This window comes from Chiloscyllium punctatum, chromosome 17, assembly GCF_047496795.1.
Source record: "Chiloscyllium punctatum isolate Juve2018m chromosome 17, sChiPun1.3, whole genome shotgun sequence".
In the NCBI taxonomy this organism is placed as follows: domain Eukaryota; kingdom Metazoa; phylum Chordata; class Chondrichthyes; order Orectolobiformes; family Hemiscylliidae; genus Chiloscyllium; species Chiloscyllium punctatum.
This window is the reverse complement of record NC_092755.1, coordinates 56,980,234-57,002,633: the sequence shown is the minus strand read 5'-3', so window position 1 is coordinate 57,002,633 and position 22,400 is coordinate 56,980,234. Positions and strand designations below refer to the sequence as shown.

The following is a 22,400-nucleotide window of genomic DNA, read 5'->3' as shown; positions in this document are numbered from 1 at the left end:
TGCCACAGCATCTCCGTACCAGAATGTAGTCCCACAAGAAACCTGCCGATGAATAAAAGTTCAAACATTCCAGCCGGTTTACTTGTTGCCATCAAAATGGATCCAATCAAAACAGGGATGTTAGTGAGTAAAAGTGTCCCTTTCCTGAAATATAGAAATTAGCTGCAGTGAGTAGAATACAGGTTACTAAACATCAATTAAATACATATATTAAATACAAACAGTACAAAGGGACAGGCTGCTGTAGAACTGTTAGTCTGCTACTCTCCCATTTGCTCCACCTCACAGGCTCCAGGATGTGATCCACTAGGATGTACCCCTGTATGGTGGGACCATCTTATGAGCAAAGACTTGGGACTCACTAGAGATTAGAATAATAAGAGATGATCTCATTGAAACATATCGGATTCTTAAGGGGCTTGACAGGGCAAATGCTGAGAGGGTGTTTCCCTTCATGGGAGAGTCTAGAACCAGAGGGCATTGTACCAGAATAAATGAGTGCCATATTAAGACAGAGGAGGGAAGGAATTTCTTCTCCCAGAAGGTTGAGTATCTTTGGAACTCCTTGTTTCAGAGAGCTGAGGAGGACGATCCTTGTGAATATTGAAGGCTGGGATAAATAGATTCTTGGGGATTCGGGAAATCAACGGTTATGGAGAAAAGGCAGGAAAGTGGATGTAAGGGATGTGGAGCAGCCATAATCCTATCGGGCGGTGATGCAAGCTCAAGAGGCTGAATGGTCAACTCTTGTTCCTATTCCTTATGGTCTTTGCTCAGGGCTACGTTCTCTTTTTACTGCTTTTTTGCTGATAAAAATTATTTTTCACTGGACGTGAGTCAAGCAGACCAGCATTAGTTGCTCTGAGTAGGTGACAGCAAGCCTTCTCCTTGATACAACTATATTTTATGTTCGAAGACAATAAAATCAGAGGGTTGGAGGATCTCAGAAGAGATATTGGATTATTAATAAGAGCAAGAAATAAAACCACCATGGACAGGCTGCACTTGATGTGGTCTCAGTCGAATCATAGTTTTGGAGTATAATAGAATTTAGCACTGATTTCACCAAATCCAGACATAATTTGGGTCCAATCAGTAGTTGTATATCATAAAGTCACAGAGATTACAGCACAGAAACAGACGCTTCAGTCCAACTTGTCCATGCCCACCAGAAATCCTAACCTAATCTAGTCTCCTTTGCCAGCACATGGCGTTTCCCTCTATCCCCTTCCTATCATATACCCATCTAGATGCCTTTTAAATGTTGTAATTGTGCTAGCCTCCACCACTTCCTCTGACAGCTCATTCCATACACACACCACCCTCTGCATGGAAAGGTTGCCCCTCAGGTCCCTTTTATATCTTTCCCCTTTCAACCTAAACCTATTCCCTCTAGTTCTGGACTACCCGACCCGAAGGAAAAGACCTTGTCTATTTACCTTATCAACCCTCCTCATGATTTTATAAACCTCTATAAGGTCACCCCTCAGCCTCCAACACTCCTGGGAAAACAGCCCCAGCCTATTCAGCCTCTCCTTATAGCTCAAACCCTCCAACCCTGGCAACATTCTTGTAAATCTTTTCTGAACCTTTTCAAATTTTCACAACATCCTTCCTGTGGGAAGGGAGGCCAGAATTGCTCACAATATTCCAAAAGTAGCCTAATCAACGACACGTACAGCCGCAACATGATCTCCCAACTCTTGTACTCAATGCACTGACCAATAAAGGAAAGCATACCAAACGCCTTCTTCACTATCCGAACCACATGTGACTCCACTTCCAAGAAACTATGAACCTGTACTTTTTGAAGAAGTAAGAAGAGGACTGATGAGGGCAGGATGGTGGACATGAGCTACATGGATTTCAGTAAGGTGGTCAATAAAGTTTCTCATGGTAGACTGGTTAGCAAGGTTAGGTTAGTGCAGGCTACATTGTTAAGAGTAAACTTGGAGAGACTTACCGACCAAATCTGATTGCCAGGTGTCCTCCAAGCCATGCCCCCAGAAATCCACCTAGTGTGAACATGGAAACAATTGCAGACCACAGAAATCGCAGCAAACCTCTATCCAGGTTGTCACTATATCGGATGTTCCATGTCTCATTGATGAATTTTTGGATATGCTGGGATTGTGACAAAATACACCCACTGAGAATAAGGTTTTCAGAGACCAATAACTATAATGTAGAGAAGATGCTTATAAAATGGCCCAACATTAATACTTCATAACATTTCCGAGGATCACTCATTAAGGGAACTTTTTATTTTTAATATCAATAATCTCTTGAATAACACTGTATTAATAACAACTCAAAAGGCCCAATCTGTTAACTTGCTTGGCTTTCAATCTTGCTATTCTTCAGAACAATCCTGCATGAACAACAATGGACTGGAAAGCCCAGTACACCCAACCTGTGTCTTCCAACTGTGGTGGAAGTGGACAAAAAAAGGGAGCTGGAGAAAGCACAGCAGGTTAAGCAGCCTCAGAGGAGAAGGTGGGAGGGGGGGGGGGGGGGGGGAGTCGACGTTTCAGGTTGGAACCTTTCATCAGGACTCAGGGAGGGGAAGGAGGCTGAGAAATAAAGGGGGGGGTGAGGCTGGGGGAAAGGTGAGTGGGATGGTGATAGAGAATGTCGGTAGGAGGTGGCTGTGATTGGTCAGTGGGAAAGATGGAGCGGATAGGTGGGAAGGAAGACGGAGAGGTTGGGTCAAGTTAAGAGGGCAGGGTGGGCCTGCAATGAGGTGGGCGGAGGCAGTGTGGAGATTTGGAAGCTGGTGAGTTCTATGTTAAGGTTTTATGGTTGTAAGCTCCCAAGGTGGAAGATGAGGTGTTCTTCCTCCAGTTTGGGTGTGGCCTTGTTTTGACAGTGGAGGAGGCCCAGGATGGACATGTTGTCAAGGGAGTGGGAGGGGGTGTTGAAATGGCTGGCAAACGGGAGGTGGGGTTGATTAGAGCGTACGGACCATGAATGTTCCCTGAATCAGTTCTATAAGTTTGCGCCTGTCTCTCCAGCGTAGAGGAAAGCACATCAGGAGCAACGGATGCAACAAATCAGGTTAGAGGTAATGCACGTGAATCTCTGCCGGACTTGGAACGTTTCTTTGGGGCCTTGTATGGAGGTTAGAGGGAGGTAAGTGGGGAAGGGTGGGGGCAGATTTTGCATCTTGTGTGGCTGCAGGGCAAGGTTCCAGGCGTGATGAAGGGGTTGGTGGGGAGTGTGGACCTCACGAGGGAGTCACGGAGGGAACAGTCCCCGTGAAAAGCAGGGTGGGGAAAAAATATCATTTTGGCTGTGGGGGTCATCCTGCAGGTGGCAGAAGTGGTGGAGGGTGATGTGTTGGAGATTAGTGGGGTGCAACATGACCAGAGGATCTATCCTTGTTTTAATTTAGTGGGGGGTTGGTTGAGGGCAGAGGTGTGGGAAATTGAGGAGATGCAGTTGAGGGCATTGTTGATCATGGGGAATGGGAAATTACCGTCCTTGAAGTAGGAGGACATCTGGGACATCCTGGAGTGGAATTGCTCTTCCTGGGAACAGGTATAGCGGAGGAAGAGGAATTGGGAATATGGGATCGCATTTTGAGAGGGGTAGGGGTAGTAGGAGGTGTAATCGAGGTAGCTGTGGGAGCTGGCGGGTTTGAATTAGATGTTGGTGCTGAGTCGGCCATCAGAGATGGAGACAGAGAGGTCCAGGAAGGGAATAAAGTGTCACAGATGGTCCAGGTGAATTTGAGTTTGGGGCAGAAGATGTGGGTGAAGTGGATGAACTGTTCGAGCTCCTCATGGGAGCAAGAGGCAGCACCAATACAGTCATTGATGTAGGGGAGGAAAAGGTGGGAAATGGTGCCTATGCAGCCGACGAAGAGGGGTCATCGCTCAGACCCAATGAGGGCACCCATGGCCACCTCTCTGATCTAACTGTGATATCAACATATATGTTCCAGCATCTCACCCAAAGCCAGCTGCTGCCATGGGAGAAGCAAGGAAAGGTAACTGGGGAAATGGGGAAGACAACCTGGGATCTTCTTTTGTTTAAAAATCATTCAATGATCAGGGCTGACAGGCATTGGCTTAACTCCTCATGTGTAAAACAATACCTCCAATAGAGCAGCACTCCCTCAGCACTGCACTGTACTGTCAGCTTTGTTCTCAATTTTCAAAGTGGAATTTGAACCCTTTTCACTCAAATCGAGCCAATGAGAAGACAGTGAACAAACTGCACTTTATGGATCTGTGATGCATTTAGTTCTACACAATAGGCTTTGGCATAACTGTAGCTCTCAAAGCAGATGGAACAGAGAGAGAGAAATCAGAGAGTGAATGGTCCTTCAACAACACCAAGCCATTGCTGAATCACTAACTCACTGCTCCGTTTTGCACTTCAAATTGGAAATCAGATTAGTGTCCATGGGTTGCAATATCCCATTTGTGTTAAACCCTCTGCTGGCCAGGCCCCAGACTGGAATCTAATCAAAATATTGGAGTTGCTAATGTGCAGAGTCCCTTAAAAATGGAAGTCAATTCCAGATTGGAATTTTACCAAGGGGATTCGGGACAATTATGTGTAGAATAACAGATATCCAGGAGTGAGCTGCAGACTGCAGTCAAATTGAGGGGATTGTTCAGAACATTGCAGCCAGCTCCTGCCCACCTCCAAATATGCTGATCAGGTGCCAAGGGCAGACTGAGTAGCAACAGCTCCACAATCAGGTCAGATTTCACATCCTTAGACAGACAAGACAAAAATAGATTAAAGCCGGGACACACCATGGTAGGAGCATTGATAATGGAAACATTGTATCCGTACTGAAAGGTTCCTCCGATCCCTGCGGAAAACACTGCCAGGAGAAGAGTGATAGATGGAAACTGCAAGACAAAAAGTAAAGGCCGGCAATTATTTTTACAATGCGGCACCATTCAAAGATTTTGTTTCGGGGATTGTGGGTGTTGTTGGCCAGGCCAGTATTCATTGGCCATCTCGAATGCTGAGTTGACTTCTTGAATCACTGCAGTCCATTTGTTAGAGGGAGTTCCAGGATTTTGAACCTGTGACTCTGATGGAACAGTGACATAGTTCTAAGTTCAGGATGGTGAGTAGCTTGGAGGGAATTCACAGGTTCCTGTGTATCTGTTGCCCTTGTCTGTTTAGGTGGTGGAGGTCGTGGGTTTGGAAAGTGATGTCAGAGCAGCCTTGGTGAGTTACTGTAGTGCATCTTATGGAATGGCACACAATGTTGTCACTACGCAATGATGATGGCAATGCATGTTGAAGATGGTGAAAGGGTTGCATATGAAGTGGGCTGCTTTGACCTGGATGGTGTGGAGCTACTTGACTGTTGTTGGGGCTGCAGTCATCCAGGCAAGTGGGGAATACTCCATCACACTCCTTACTTGTGACTTGCAGATGATGGACAGGTTTTGGGGAGTCAGGAGATGAATTATTTGCTGCAGATTCCTCGATTCTGACCTGTTCTTGTAGTCATAGCATTTGTATGGCTGGTTCAGTTTATGGTATTATGTCCAGAATGGGGCCAGACAAATATTTTCAAAATTTAAAAGAGAATTTCAAAGTGAACTATTGCTGTCCAAATCCCTGCCAACTTTGACGTCAGTGTTCCAGATTGTTAACACTTCCAAGGATCCTAGCTCATGACCCAACCAGAACGGCTTCATGTAACTTCTAAAGAGATTAAAATGCGAGTGGTATTTGATTAATTACTAGTGCATGAAGCATTGAGGGGGAAAAAATAATCAGCAGATTAGTATAATCCAATTCTCATTGACGTTCAGACAGATTCATTGAACAAGTTTACATCAGAACATAAATCAAAGGAAACAGATGATGTAACCCCTTAAACCTGCTATATCCTTCAATACAATCTTAGTTCTCTTTAAGCTTGGCAATTCTTTTCTATCAGTCAAGCCTAGTTACTGCCATTGTCAGCAGTAGCTGTGATGGTAGATACACCTGAATATGACATGTCTTTATACAGTGATGGGTTGCAAAATTCTACCAAGCTCTCCATAGGATGCCTGCAATGACCCAGTGAAGGGGGTAAAAAAAACACAAATCAAGGCCAGTTACTTAAATGTCATCCAGCCGTCATCAACATAATTGGAGGCAGTCATCCAGACACATGCTACAAAGGGGTATGACTGTCCCCCTTGTCACATGTAGTATTCCTAGGCACTGCCATTTAGGTAAGTGATCTTCACCCTCCAGACAGTGCATCTGCCTACCTGAAAGAAAAGTAAAATACTGTAAATCCTGATGTAAAAACAACATATTGGAGGAACCCTGCAAGTCCTAAAGTCTCTTGGTGAGAGAAGAAGAGTTAGTGTTGAGTCTAGTAAGGTTTTCCTTTCGAAGTAAAGGGGCCTGGAATATTATGTATATTTTGTGTGGTTGACAATGAGAGAGGAAGATTGGTGGAACAGATTGTGAGGTTGCCCAGAGCAAAAGACCAAGTGGTTACTAATGGCCTTGAAGGAGAGAGGAGAGATAGACAGAGAGACGAATCCATAGAATAGAATCCCTATAGTGTGGAAACAGGCATCATTTGACTGGATAAGTCCACACCAACTCTCTGAAGAGCATCCCAGCCTAGATCAGCCAACTAACTTATCCCTGTAACCCTATATTCCAATGGCCAATCCACCTAATTTACACTTCCATGGACACTGTGGACATTTTAGCATGGCCAATCCATGTTACCTGCACATCTTTGGACTGTGGGAGGAAACTGGAGCACCCAGAGGAAACCCCCACAGACACAGGGAGAATACCTGTGTGGAGTAGGCACAGTCACCTGAGGCTGGAATTGAACCCACCTCCCTCGTGCTACGAGGCAGCAGTGCTAACCACTGAGCCACCGTGCCACTCTGAAGGAAGAGCAAAGAGTGAGAAAAGAGAGAGAGAGAGATGTGAAATGAGAATAAATGTAGGTATGAAAAGGAGAAAAATAAGTATGCTGTCTCGAGAGCCAAGTCAACAACACAACTTTGGGGTGGGGGGTGGGGTTTGGGGTTTGGTGTGAGAAAATTGGGGCACAGAGGTCGTGCTCTGAAGTTCTGGAATTCAATATTGAATGCTAGAGGCTGTAAAATGCCTCAGCGTAAAGTGAGGTGCTGATCTTGGAGCTTGTGTTGTGCTTTGTTGGAACACGGCAGTAGGCTCAAGACAGAAAAGGCATGAGAGCGAGAGTGTTTATTGAAATGCTGAGCAACTGGAAGCCAGAGTCATTCCTACAGACAGTGCAGAGGTGTTCTATAAAGTGGGTTACCCAGTGTAAAGGACACCAAGTAGCGAGCAGTGAATGTAGTAGACTAGATTGAAAACAGTATAAATAAAATGTTGCTTCACTTGCAGAAGAGTGTGGGGCCTTGGACAAAGCAAAGGGAGGAGGTGAGTTACACCTTCTGCGATTGCATAGGAAGGTGCCATGGAGGAGTGTGGAAGTGTTAGGTGTGATGGAAGTGTGGACCAGGGTGTCCCAGAAGGAACAGTCCCTGTGGAATGCTGACAGTGGAGGGGAGGGGAAAATGCATTTGATAGCAGTATCCTACTGGAGGTGCTGCGAATGGCTGAGGATGATGCTCTGAATGTGGAGACTCGTGGTGTAGATGGGGAGGAAGAGGGAAACCTTATCATTGCTCAGGGAGGAAGGGGAAGAGTGACTGCAGAAGTACAAGAGACGGGTTGAGGGTCCTCTCAGCCATGGGTGGTGGCAGTGGTGGTGGGGGGGGAGGGGAAGGTGAAATCCTTGGTTGAAGAGATCTTACATCTTACATCTCGACCGCTCCTTAAACACTATTAAGAACATTTGTGGCTCCCTCACAGTCTGTCCCATTTACTTTTGTTCCTGTCAGCAGTATAAAAATCATCGTTTCTCTCTCCATGCTGGCTGCTGGACTTGCTGAGTTTCTCTGGCACCTTCTGCTTTACTGCAGCTACCTTGGCCTACCAATCCTGTTGCCCATTCTCTGCAGGCCTGTAGGCAGCAGCAGGTTGCACACCAGTACTGGACCACAGGACATACTTGTGGCTGACCAGCTACCCTCCCAAATCCTCCTGACCAAAGAAGCCTCCTCCAGAATGCACACTACCCACGGAAGAGTGGACAGTGATCTAAGGAGGTGCAATGCTGGAGTATACAAACCTGATTGCAGCACGATCTGAATGCCCCATCCTTGAGAACCTCATGTTGGTTCAGAGTCAAAGTTAACCAGTGGTGAAACTTTCCCACAATCAGTATCAGAGCTCTCAGCAGAATGCAGCCACAATTCCTGCTTTAAGCCTTTATATACATCACTGATACACAACCTTGTGACTGGTGACTCTCTCCAAAAACATTTTATCACAATAAAATAATGGCACTGGAAATGTAAAATTCCAATGTATTTCTTTAGCTGCACAGCTTGTTAATTTATTTTAAAAATAATAGTAGTGAGCTGCCTATTCCTGAAGAAGGGCTCACGCCCGAAACGTCGATTCTCCTGCTCCTTGGATGCTGCCTGACCTGCTGCGCTTTTCCAGCAACACATTTTCAGCTCTGATCTCCAGCATCTGCAGTCCTCACTTTCTCCTGCCAATTGCATTACCTAACATCTATGTTATCAGAGACCAGTGTGATAACATTGGGTTTCACATAGTATTACCACAGTGCAGTTTACAAAGACTCCAGAGATTATTTGCAAGGATAAAACACACTCGCACAGAAGCTTACTTTAGAATGGTACATAACAGAAAAAGTATTTTGAGAAAGGAAAACCACTGGCACATAACTCTATAAACATTCATGATCAAGACCATTCTGTGGCAGTCAAACTTTAATATTACGTTGGCATAAAACAAAAGCACCATTTTACACAAGACCGATCTTAGTTTGGAATTCCTCCAAATGTGGTGGATGATAGAAATGGTATAATGAGGACTCCCAGCTTTAACACCTGGTATATTTACTTTAGTGAAAGGATGACTTGAAAATGAATATTTACGAAGATAGATTATTTGCCAGAATGGTCACTAGCTGGAGGATGCTGTACTCAACATAATTAAGATGACAAACACTGAAAACAGGGAGGAAGAGTGAGTGACATGGTGAGTTTTGACCCGAAATGCACTGGTTGAATGGGTGGAGGAGGCAGCTGCATAACTTTCAAATTCGATAAATATTTAAAAGAGAAATATTTGCTGTGTTACTGGGAAAGAGCAGTGGAATAGGACAAATTGGATAATTCATTCAAAGAAACAGAATGAGCTTTATAACTGCTTTCTGCATTGGGCTGTTCTGTGATTATGTTTCTGTGTCAAACCAAGGGACTGTGGTAAATAGTCTTGAGCGTAGAAGTGAAAGCTTAAAGCTTAAAAACAATGCAGGACAGTTACCAGGAGTTCAGGTTACTGCAGCAAGCTGTACCTTGACAAGCCCGCAGTCAAACAGAGTTACAGAAAATGATGGCAGAGGACACAAATTGTTTTTCAATTTGCATATTGACCAGGAAGCTCTTCTGCTCTGCCCACATGTTGGGGATGATTTGCAGATTTACACTGTGATGAAGAATGCATCTTCCTTGTTCATCAAGTCCTGGCATGGGACTTCGAATCTTAGAATCCCTACACTGTGGAAGCAGGCCATTCAGCCCACTGAGTCCACATTGATTCTGAAGAGAATCCCACCCAGACTCAACCCCCTGCCCTATCCCTGTACTTCCCATGGCTACCCACCTAGCTTGGACATCCCTGGGACAAGTAAACATGGCCAATCCACCTAACCTGCACATCATCGGACTGTGGGATGAAACTGGAGCACCCGGAGGAAACCCACGCAGACACAAAGAGAACGTGCAAACCCCACACAGACAGTCATCCGAGGCTGGAATTGAACCCGGGTCCTGGCACTATGAAGGAGCAGTGCTAACCACTGATCCACCGTGCTGACTTGAACCTAGAATGCCAGGCTCATAAGCAGGGACTTAACCCACTGCTCCTCAGAATCACACAAACAAGGACTGAAGGGGTTAAATCATGAGGGTAGGTCATATAGGTGAGACTTGTACTCCCTACAGTATAGAAGATCAAGGAGTGACGTATTTGATGGTTTCAACCTAATTAAAAGAACTGATGGCGTACAAGGACAGACACGGTTTCCGCTGGCGGAGAATTTTGAACCAAAGAGCATAGCCTTAATATTACAACTGGGCCATTTGCTGTGTGGGGAGGGAAACAAAGTGGGGTAAGAATCTAGCGCTGCTGAGATCAATTGAAATTTTCAAAACTAAGATGAGAGGTAAGGCTTAAAGATAGAAAAGAGGCATGATCTAAATGAACGGCGGAACAAGGTTGAATACACCTACTCCTGTTCGCAATCTCTCAGTTTAATAGAATTCAGAACTTAGAAAGGTAATGCAAAAGCACCTATCCCAGAGGAGGGATGAGACCGGAGGTTATTATTTTTCCCCAAATGATTGAGAAGTGAGATTGAGTGGGATGTGTTCACAAAAGAAAGCACTTCAGCAACTTACACCTCACCAAGGGTTTTAGAGTCTGCGCTTTAATAGGTTGGGAGAAGTGTATTTGGAAATATATGAGAAAAATACAATAACAGTTCCACTGTCTTTAATTGGAAGGTTGAGATCCAAAGGAGGGCTGCTACTTCACCAATTGATTCTCTGATTGTAGGTGTAGGCAGTATAGGTATACATTCGAACTGGGTTTATTATCACGTATACTCAAGTGACAGATGAACAGGAGTGCAGTGAAAAGTGCACAATGTCAGCAACACATGGCACCATCTTAGGTACAAAAAAAAAAGAAAAGAAAGAAAAAAAGTTACAAGACATCACAGATAGACATAGTATGAGTTAGGAAAATAAGAAATACAACTAAAAAGATAGACATGATAGTCTTTTTATAATGACTTCCACATGGCAGTGTTTTGTAGAGGAATAAGACAGTGTTATTTTCTGGGTCTGTAGATTGTGAAGGAGCAAAAATGGCCCTTAGTAGAGTGATATGCGCTTCTTGTCAGATGTGGGAGTTAAAAGAGAGTTTAAGGGTTACTGCGGATTATATCTGCCAGAAATGCTGTTGGATGCGAATCTTGTCAGACCGAGTGGATCGGTTGGAGAGACAGATAGAAGCGATGAGGAATTTGCAACAGCAACAGTATGTGATGGATTGCAGTTATAAGAAGGGGGGAAAGTCTCAGCTACAGTCACAAAGATGGGTTAACTTCAGGAAAGGTAAGAGAGGTAGGCACATAGGGCAGGAGCCTTCTGTGGATATACCCATTTCAAACAGGTATGCTGTTTTGGAAAATGTAGGGGGTGATGGATTCTCAGGGGAATGTAGCACGAACAGCCAAGTTTCTGGTATTGAGACTGGCTCTAATGCAACGAGGGGTATGTCGGCTTCCAAGAGATCAATTGTGTTAAGGGATTCTCTAGTCCAAGGTACAGACAGACGTTTCTGTGGCCAGCAGAGAAAAATCAGAATGGTGTGTTGTTTCCCTGGTGCCAGGATCAAGGATGTCTCAGAGAGGGTGCAGAATGTTCTCACAGGGGAGAGGGGCCAGCAAGAGGTCATTGTCCACATTGGAACCAACGACATAGGAAGAAAAAAGGTTGAGATTCTGAAGGGAGATTACAGAGAGTTAGGCAGGAATTTAAAAAGGAGGTCCTCAAGGGTAGTAATATCTGGATTACTCCCGGTGCTACGAGCTAGTGAGGGCAGGAATAGGAGGTTAGAGCAGATGAATGAATGGCTGAGGGGCTGGTGTATGGGAGAAGGATTCACATTTTTGGATCATTGGAATCTCTTTTGGGGTAGAAGTGACCTGTACAGGAAGGACGGTTTGCACCTAAATTGGAAGGGGACTAATATACTGGCAGGGAGATTTGCTACAGCTGTTTGGGAGGATTTAAACTAGTAAGTGGGGGTGGGGGGACCCGGAGAGATAGTGAGGAAAGAGATCAATCTGAGACTGGTATAGTTGAGAACAGAAGCAAGTCAAATAGTCAGGGCAGGCAGGGACAAGGTAGGACTAATAAATTAAACTGCATTTATTTCAAGGCAAGGGGCCTAACAGAGAAGGCAGATGAACTCAGGGCATGGTTAGGAACATGGGACTGGGATATCATAGCAATTACAGAAATATGGTTCAGGAATGGGTAGGACTGGCAGCTTAATGTGTCAGGGTACAAATGCTACAGGAAGGATAGAAAGGGAGGCAAGAGAGGAGGGGGAGTGGCATTTTTGATAAGGGATAGCATTACAGCTGTGCTGAAGAAGGATATTCCCGGAAATACATCCAGGCAAGTTATTTGGGTGGAACTGAGAAATAAGAAAGGGATGATCACCTTATTGGGATTGTATTATAGACCCCTAATAGTCAGAGGGAAATTGAGAAATAAGCTTGTAAGGAGATCTCAGCTATCTGTAAGAACAATAGGGTGGTTATGGTAGGGGATTTTAACTTTAAGTGTGTACAAGACAATTTTCTGATTCAGTATGTGGATGTACCTACTAGAGAAGGTACAAAACTAGACCTACTCTTGGGAAATAAGGCAGGGCAGGTGACTGAGCTGTCAGCGGGGGAGCACTTTGGGGCCAGCGACCATAATTCTATTAGATTTAAAATAATGATGGAAAAGGATAGACCAGATCTAAAAGTTGAAGTTCTAAATTAGAGAAAGGCCAATTTTGATGGTGTTAGGCAAGAACTTTCAAAAGCTGATTGGGGGCAGATGTTCACAGGTAAAGGGACGGCTGGAAAATGGGAAGCCTTCAGAAATGAGATAACAAGAATCCAGAGAAAGTATATTCCTGTCAGGGTGAAGGGGAAGGCTGGTAGGTATAGGGAATGCTGGATGACTAAAGAAATTGAGGGTTTGGTTAAGAAAAAGAAGGAAGCATATGTCAGGTATAGACCGGATAGATCAAGTGAATCCTTAGAAGAGTATAAAGGCAGTAGGAATATACTTAAGAGGGAAATCAGGAGGGCAAGAAGGGGACATGAAATAGCTTTGGCAAATAGAATTAAGGAGAATACAAAGAGTTTTTACAAATATACTAAGGACAAAAGAGTAACTAGGGAGAGAATAGGGCCCTTCAAAGATCAGCAAGGCGGCCTTTGTATTGAGCCGCAGAGAATGGGGGAGATACTAAATGAGTATTTTGCATCAGTATTTACTGTGGAAATGGATATGAAAGATATTGAAAGTAGCTAAATAGATGGTGACACCTTGTAAAATGTCCATATTGCAGACGAGGAAGTGCTGGACGTCTTGAAACACATAGAAGTGGATAGGTCCCCAGGACCTGATCAGGTGTACCCTAGAACTCTGTGGGAAGCTAGGGAAGTGATTGCTGGGCCTCTTGCTGAGATGATTGTATCATCAATAGTCACAGGTGAGGTGCCGGAAGACTGGAGGTTGGGTAATGTGGTGCGACTCTTAAAGACAGGTAGTAAGGACAAGTCAGGGAACTATGGACCAGTGAGCCCGACATCGGTGGTGGGCAAGTTGTTGGAGGGAATCCTGAGGGACAGGATGTACATGTATTTGGAAAGGCAAGGACTGATTTGGGATAGTCAACATGGTTTTGTGCGTGGGAAATCATGTCTCACAAACCTGACCAAGTTTTTTGAAGAAATAACAAAGAGGATTGATGAGGGCAGAGCGGTACATGTGATCTATATGGACTTCAGTAAGGCGTTTGACAAGGTTCCCTATGGGAGACTGGTTAGCAAGGTTAGATTTCATTGAATACAGGGTGAACTAGCCATTTGGATACAGAACTGGCTCAAAGGTAGAAGACAGAGGGTGGTGGTGGAGGATTGTTTTTCAGACTGGAAGCCTGTGACCAGTGGAGTGCCACAAGGATCAGTGCCGGGTCCTCTACTTTTTGTCATTTATATAAATGATTTGGATGTGAGCATAAGAGGTACAGTTAGTAAGTTTGCAGATGACACCAAAATTGGAGGTGTAGTGGACAGCGAAGAAAGTTACCTTAGATTACAACAGGATCTTGATCAGATTGGCCAATGGGCTGAGAAGTGGCAGATGGAGTTTATCAGATAAATGCGAGATGCAGCATTTTGGGAAAGCAAATCTTAGCAGGACTTATACACTTAATGGTAAGGTCCTAGAGTGTGCTGCTGAACAAAGAGACCTTGGAGTGCAAGTTCATAGCTCCTTGAAAGTGGAGTCGCAGATAGATAGGATAGTGAAGAAGGCGTTTGGTATGCTTCCCTTTATTGGTCAGAGTATTGAGTACAGGAGTTGGGAGGTCATGTTGCGGCTGTACAAGACATTGGTTAGGCCACTGTTGGAATATTGCGTGCAATTCTGGTTTCCTTCCTATCGGAAAGATGTTGTGAAACTTGAAAAGGTTCAGAAAAGATTTACTAGCATTTTGCCAGGGTTGGAGGATTTGAGCTATAGGGAGAGTCTGAACAGGCTGGGTGTGTTTTCCCTGGAGCGTCGGAGGCTGAGGGGTGACCTTATAGAGGTTTACAAAATGATGAGGGGCATGGATAGGATAAAGAGACAAAGTCTTTTCCCTGGGGTTGGGGAGTCCAGAACTAGAGGGCATAGGTTTAGGGTGAGAGGGGAAAGATATAAAAGGGACCTAAGGGGCAACTGTTTCATGCAGCAGGTAGAACATGTATGGAATGAGCTGCCAGAGGAAGTGGTGGAGGCTGGTACAATTGCAACATTTAAAAGGCATTTGGATAGGTACATGAATACGAAGGGTTTGGAGGGATGTGGGCCGGGTGCTGGCAGGTGGGACTAGATTAGGTTGGGATATCTGGTCAGCATGGCCAGGTTGGACTGAAGGGTATGTTTCCATGCCGTACATGTCTATGACTCTATGACTCTATGGTCAGACTGGGCTCCACTGGCTCCCAACCAGTAGTCAGCTTCACTCTGGGCTTGCTGTTGCCGTCTCTGCTCTGCTCTGGTTCGCTACCTGCCTCAGCTCTGCTGAGGGCTGGGGAAAAGGACAGGAAAGAGAAAAAAAAACACGAGAGAGAAAAAAAGGAAAAAAAATGAATTGACAGAGCAGACGAAGTCTGACTGCATCGTTCTACTCCACCACCATCTTGCTTACTCCACATAAACAAAAGACCTTTCGCAGGAGTGACAAAAATCACCAATAACAATTTAAAATTAAAATTCTGCTACATATCAGGGACTGACACAAGACCAGCAAGTTCCACTATTAAAGTTCCACTCCTAATCAAACACCAGACAGACAATCTGCTATTCATAAGAGGCACTTAGGTCTAGCAGTCATGTATTGATGTTATCTCATGCTAAGTAGTTTTGCCAATGTGAAAAAACTGAAGCCCATCTCCTTGTGATGAAAGTACTGCAAATAACAGCCACATGACATCAATCAGAACTTGTTGTGAATGAAGCATAACATGATTTTCATCCTCGGGGAAGAACACATGATATTCACTTCATACGTTACTTATTGTCTGGCTTATTTTCTTTTTGATAATTATTAGAATGATCCTTTTCTGAGCAAGATATAGACATAAACCACTGTAAATTATTAGAAGGGAGGTCATATAAAAATACAACAGACTCTATAGTAAATCTGTAGGAGAGAAATGCCACATGACCTCTGAGATCAAGAATTGAGGAAAGGGAATAGCAAATACATTTTCAGAAGTCACATGACACCAGGTTATAGTTCAACAGGTTTATTTAAAATCACAAGCTTTCGGAGCCCTGCTCCTTCGTCACCAGGACTATGACCTAACTTTGCCCACCTCAGTCCAACACTGGCACCTCAACATCATAAATATATTTTTAACTTTGCACAATGTACTTGTGTACAATATCTAAGTTGACTAGATTAGGTCAATCCAGGTTCCCCATGGGAAACTGGTTGGCAAGGTTAAATCTCATGGAATATAGTACAACTAGCCATTTGGATACAGAACTGGCTCAAATGTAGAAGACGTTTGAGGTGGAGGGTTGCTTTTCAGACTGGAGGCCTGTGACCAGTGGAGTGCCACAAGGATCGGCACTGGGTCCACTACTTTTTGTCATTTATATAAATGATTTAGATTTGAATATGAGCATAAGAGATATACTTAATAAGTTTGCATATGACGCCAAAATTGCAAATGTAGTGGACATTGAAGAAGGTTACCTCAGATTACAATGGGATCTTGATCAGATGGGCCAATGGACTGAGGAGTGGCAGGTGGAATTTAATTCAGATAAATGCAAGATGCTGCATTTTGGGTAAGCAAATCTTAGCAGGACCTATACACTTAATGGTGAGTTCCTAGGGAGTGTTGCTGAACAAAGAGACTTTGGAGTGCAGGTTCATAGCTCCTTGAAAGTAGAGTTGCAGGTAGATAGGATAGTGAAGAAGGCGTTTGGTATGCTTTCCTTTATTGGTCAGAGTATTGAGTATAAGAGTTGGGAGGTCATGTTGCAGCTATACAGGACATTTGTACAGGCCATTTTTGGAATATTGCATGCAATTCTGGTCTCCTTCCTATTGGAAGAATGTAGTGAAACTTGAAAGGGTTCAGAAAAGATTAACAAGGATGTTGCCAGGTTTGGTGGATTTGAGCCATAGGGTGAGGTTGAATAGACTGAGGCTGTTTTCCCTGGAGCGTTGGAGGCTGAGGGGTGAACTTATAGAGGCATGTAAAATTATGAGGGGCATGGATAGGATAAATAGTCTTTTCCCTGGAGTGGAGGAGTCCAGAACTAGAGGTAATAGGTGTATGGTGAGAGGGGAAAGATATAAAAAGGATCTAAGGGGCAACATTTTCATGCAGAGGGTGGTACATGTATGGAATGAACTGCCAGAGGAAATGGTGGAGACTAGTACAATTGCAACATTTAAAAGGCATCTGGATGGGTATGTGAACAGGAAGAGTTTGGAGGGGTATGGGTCAGGTGCTGGCAGATGGGACTAGATTGGGTTGGGATATCTGATTGGCATGGACGCGTTGGATCAAAGAGCCTGTTTCCGTGCTGTACATCTCTATGACTCTATGAAACTAATGAAGCAGTTTTGTGATTTGGAGCTTGTCTCTATTGGACTAGATGGGACTCATCAGCTGCCAGTGTTTTATCAACTACGCATTTATAAATTATTTCTTTTTTAGTTGTTCTGCAAGGACACCAACAAATTCCACAGAACAGAAAGGATAAAGTTCCATCTGACTTCACAAAGTCCAAAACCCAATTCATTAAACAGTAGAACCATAAGGACTGAAACAACCAGAGAAATTTAATTTTCCTGATTTAAAGCCATGCTCAGTAAAAGTTAAAAAATAATGTTCCACCAACTTTCCTGATTAATTTGAAAGCACACATCAGCCACCCAACAACTTTACCAAGATATTAATAATGAAATTTCACTCTGAGCTCTGCTTTTTATTTTAATTCTATGGTGATGTTTACATTAAAGTTAAATATTGGGAAGACAGAATTAGTGGGCAGCATCTTAACTACCAAGGATAGAGAGGGACACAGAAGCAGGTTCATGTGCATAAGAGATATTAAATCCCTTAAAATTAACATGAGCTCAGGGTTCTCTTACACTACCCCACTCAATGTGTTTTTTACCCAGGTGGATGTGTAGGCAATTGGAGAAACCCGAGGGAGCTGATGGTTAAGTATGCCATATCTGTGTATGTAATTACCTCCTGTCTTAAATATGCTTTCTAGCTCCGACAGTCTTTGCAACAATTTCCTGAGTTGTCTGCAATTCGCAAGATTCAACCTGTTAAGTTCCTTCTTCAGTGGAACTGAGGTGTTCTGAGTGAGGGGCTGTTTGGTGCTGACAGCATGTCTTCTGAGAATGTGCCTCCACTGCTCGACAGGAACATGCCTTGCAAAAGGTCTGTTTCCCTGTCTTGGAGTTTGATCACTTTGGCCTGCATTTCCCTGCAACATGGAAGGAGGTTATGTGGCTCACCCTTTGACCAGGAATATAGGGACTTGCATAAGGCCATCCATCCTATCAGGCATCCTCTGCCATTCAAACAAATCATGGCTGATCATCTCGCTCTATGTCTACTATCCCTTTACCTCCTGATATCAATAATACATCAACTTCTCTCCATTGGAGAATTGAACTCCAGTCTCCCGTGTGACAAGTGGGGATACTGACCACAATACATCCAGCAAGATCACCAACAGCAACAAATTCCCACTCTTCGGCTGTATATTGTTTTATGGGGAAGAGTGCATGGACATTGGAGATCCAGCTCCGAGGCTTTGACACATTTAGAACAGGGTCTTCATGGAGCACCAGTGCCTCAGAAGCTCAATTTCTCACAGCAGAATATTCCTGGGACTTACAACCCCTGGAACAAGATCCTTTTCCTGGTGGTACAGGTGGGTATGCAGTGATGAATAAAGTCCAGGGCCGCCATCCTGTAAAGAGAGTTCTGAATGTGAAAGTGTATTGTGTGGAAAGGAGGGAAGGATTATCTTTGTGCAGGGCGACTGGAAGATGAGACAAAAAGCAGGGACAGTGTTGACTACTCAGCTGAGAATTTGTGAAGGTCACTGGAGAATATGTTCAGTGGAGCCGAGGGTGTGATGTTCCAAGGGGTGCTGAGCTACAACACAAATGTAAAAAACGAGTGGACATTGCCACAGAAACTCTATCGCAGTGAGGAACGGTTAGCTCAGTCGGCTAGTGCGGATCAGATTGGTGCCAAAAGCACAAGGTTTACTCCCTGTCCTTGCTGGCGTGGATGCTAGACTAAGCTCCTCACCCTGTCTGTGGTGGAGCTGGTGGTGCTAGGGGTCAGACCCATCTTTGGGCAAAGAACTGAGGCCTCCAGATTGGGTTCACATTATGGTGATGGGGATGGGAGTGCTGCGAGAAAAGACACATCTTAAGAGCTCCAGAGAAGTGACCCGAGGAGACCATTATTACATAAAAGTCAGTTGTATCTGTTTTAACCTTGGAGGTCTGCTGATGCAATAGGAGTGTCCTTACTGAAGGAGTGTTCATAACATGGTGAAAGAGGCTGATTTTCACCCACTGGCAAGCAGTAAGAGTGGCAAGTTTCCTGGTCAGCCAACCTGCGGAAGCTGGAGACTAATCCAACGGAAGCGCAATCTTCAGAAACGAGGACAGACAAAGCTTATTCTGCTCTGGTCTCAGTAGACTAGGCTTCTACGTTTCAAACCACTTATTATAAAAGAAGACCAAACCGTTCTGTCCTTGTTAGTTGTTGAACACTGTCTCAAGGGCAATTAGGGATGGACAATAAATTCTGACCTTTCTAAGGATTCTCACCTCCCACTAACTAATGTTAAAAATGAAAAGCTTCTGGTGACATTCTGCACACCCAATACTTAAAATTGCTTAAAATAAGATATCACCCCATTGTCTTCACCAGTCTGCAGAATGTCCTCTCACTGCTGTACACTTGCCATGTGTTTTATCTTTTCCAGTTAGCTCTTTTCCTTAATCAATTACAAAAATACTTTATTCATTAAAAAATACTTTACGTACATAGGTACTAAAGCTCTGTATAGTCTTTGCATATCAAGAAAAACAAACGTTGGAGTCTGACATTCCTTGCATTTTCAAAGGCTGAAGGCATTTAGGAGACAGTCACACAGCACAGAAACAGACCCCTTCGGTCCATTCCGAACATAATCCCAAACTAAACTAGTCCCACCTGCATGCGCTTGGCCCATATCCCTCCAAATATTTCCTATTCATGTGCATATCTAAATGTCTTTTAAACCTTGTGGCAGTACGTGCATCCATCATTTCCTTGGGAAGTTCACTTCACACACAAACTATTGTGTCAAATAAAATTGCCTCTCGTGTCTTTTTTAAATCTTTGTCCTTTCACGTTAAAAATATCCCCCAGTCTTGCAAACCACCACCCTAGGAAAAATACACCTGCCGTTCATCCTATCTATGTCCCTTATGATTTTATAAACCTCTATATGGTCACCCCTCAATCTCCTGCGCTCCAGACAAAAAAAAGGTCCCAGCCTATCCAGGCTTTCCTTATAATTCAAACCCTCCATTCTTGGCAACATCCTGGTAAATCTTTTCCAAACCCTCTCCAGCTTAACAATATCCTTCCTATAACACAGCAACCAGAACTAGACACAGTGCTCCAGCAGAGGCCTCATCAATGTCCTATGTAACTTCATCGTAACATCCCAACTCCTTCACTCAAGTGTCTAAGAAAAGAAGGCAAGTGTGCTAAATGCCTTTTTAACTATCCTAACTCCATGTGAAGCAAACTTCATAGAATTATGTACCTGAAGGCTAGGTCTCTCTGTTTATAACATTACCCAAGTCCCTACTTTTAACTCAATAAGTCCTGCCCTTGTTTGTTTTATCAAAATGCAATACCTCATATTTATTAAAATTAAATTCCATCTGCCACTGTTCAACCCATTGATGCAATCGATCAAGATCTCTGTGTAACCCTAAGTAACCTCCCTCACTGTCCATAATACCACCAATTTTTGTGTCACCTGCAAATGTACTAACCACACCACCTATATTCTGATCTAAATCATTTAAATAAATAACAAACTAAAGTGGACCCAGCACCAATCATTGCAAAACACTGCTGGTCATGGACCTCCAGACCGAAAAACAACCCTGCACCATCACTCTTTGATTCCTGCCGGTAAGCCATTTTTGAATCACCGTGAACCTCGTATGATCTAACTTTACTAATTAGTCTACCATGTGGAACTTTGTTAAGGGCTTTACTAAAGTCTAAGTAAACAATGTCTACAGGGCTGCTCTCATCAATCTTCCTGGTTACTTCCTCAAAACACTCAGTCAAGTTTGTGAGACACAATTTCTCTTGCACAAAACCATGTTGTCTCTAATCATTTCCTACTTCTGCAAGACACTACTTATATACATTTAAGGCACAGAGTGGGTCTGATAATTGAATGGACCAAGACATGGGACATTCTCCATTTGCTGATTGGGGTAGTATCTGGTAATTGTCAAAGTCAGAGTCCAGCCTCACTGCACACTGGCAATACAGTTCTGTCAGAAATCCCGTTGGGTGGGATGTCATTTACCCAACACACATTGTTGCTTTTGAGACAATCTATATATAGACTATAAAGCAAGCATAAAAGCTAAACACGGATACTTATGGTAATACACAACAAATGCATATACAAAATGCGCAACATACATATGTTATTACAAAATGCATATACGTAACATAGATATGTCTGTTCATCTCTTCCTGATCACCCGCTCGCTCTGTCCCCCACTTCCCCAACCACAGAGTTACACACAGCCACCTACACCTTCGATTCAAGCAAAGATCTTGACTTGATTTCAAACATTCCCTTCGCCCACGGATCTGACAAGAAGAGAAACTTACAATATCTGTCAAGGTGAAACAGATTCTCTGCGCCTCTCTCTGCCTGTCTCACTGTGGGACTTACCCTGCCACCTTCCTCTGCATTCCCCTTCAGTAACCTCTGTCTCTCCATCGTTTTCATCCTCACACATCTGCGAAAGTTCCTCAAATCTCCAGCACATCACTTCAAAAACCGCCAGAAATCAGACAGCAATCCACGCCTCTCTAGCTTCCCGGGCATCTTTTTCAATAAATTTAAACAGTAACTTTTTTTTTAGTTCTACCATTAATAAGAGAGATAATCGCCCCATTCAAACTTGCTCCCATAATTTAAATATTGCGAAATATAACATTTTTCGTTTTATTTACAATTAGAAACGTTAGCTGGAATTCATGAGATTTTGGCATTCTTTGGTTAGTCATGAGTATCCCTTTTTTATTCTATTAATTAATGTGTGCCTAGAAATGACAAGGACCCATTACCTTACTTTTTTGGAAATGAACGTCACTTTCTGGGATTTCCATTGCTGCCGACATTGTCTTGTGTTTAAGTGGTTTGTATTACTGTTACATTTGGTTTTGTATTGTTAACCCAATAGTTAAAAACTACACCCACCTCCCTATGATTGGACTTTGCACCAAACAAGCGCGTCTTAGAAGTCGACCCGAGAGAACTCTAGACTTAAAGCAAAATGGTGCGGATGTTGGGGAGAGAGAAACATTAACGTTTTTAGATCCACAGACTCTTCTTTTGAACGCTCTCAAATGATATTTGGTGGAATATTAATATGTCCCGTGCATTTTTAACAAAGAGAGAAAATACTTGCCTTTATGTAGCACGTTTTATGATCTCGGGACATTAATCTCCAGCCGTTGGGAAAGAAACATGGGCAGGCAATTTGCAGACAGAAACTTCGGGGATATTCAAGACATTGGGGAAAACTCACTCTTCAAACCATTATAATGGCATCTGTGGCGTCAACCAAAGGCAGCACTGAGCACTCCCTCAGCACTGCACTGGAGGGTCAGC

General features: G+C 43.6%; 1 protein-coding gene across 2 annotated transcripts in view; it reads right to left on the bottom strand.

Annotated features, from left to right (window-relative positions):
* slc2a11b (solute carrier family 2 member 11b) overlaps window positions 1-21,906 on the bottom strand; it is a 48,899-nt gene extending 26,993 nt beyond the window's left edge. Inside the window, exons 1-4 of one of the 2 annotated variants that reach the window (XM_072587218.1) lie at window positions 21,854-21,906; window positions 4,770-4,868; window positions 1,964-2,124; window positions 20-144 (exon numbers count right to left, since the gene is read on the bottom strand). In XM_072587218.1, coding sequence (XP_072443319.1) covers window positions 20-144; window positions 1,964-2,124; window positions 4,770-4,868; window positions 21,854-21,895 — 427 coding nt within the window. In that variant the 5' untranslated portion in view covers window positions 21,896-21,906. Of the gene's footprint in view, window positions 1-19; window positions 145-1,963; window positions 2,125-4,769; window positions 4,869-21,455; window positions 21,506-21,853 lie in introns of those variants that run through there. The other variant, XM_072587217.1, reaches the window with a different exon arrangement.
* Between the last annotated feature and the right edge of the window lie 494 nt (window positions 21,907-22,400).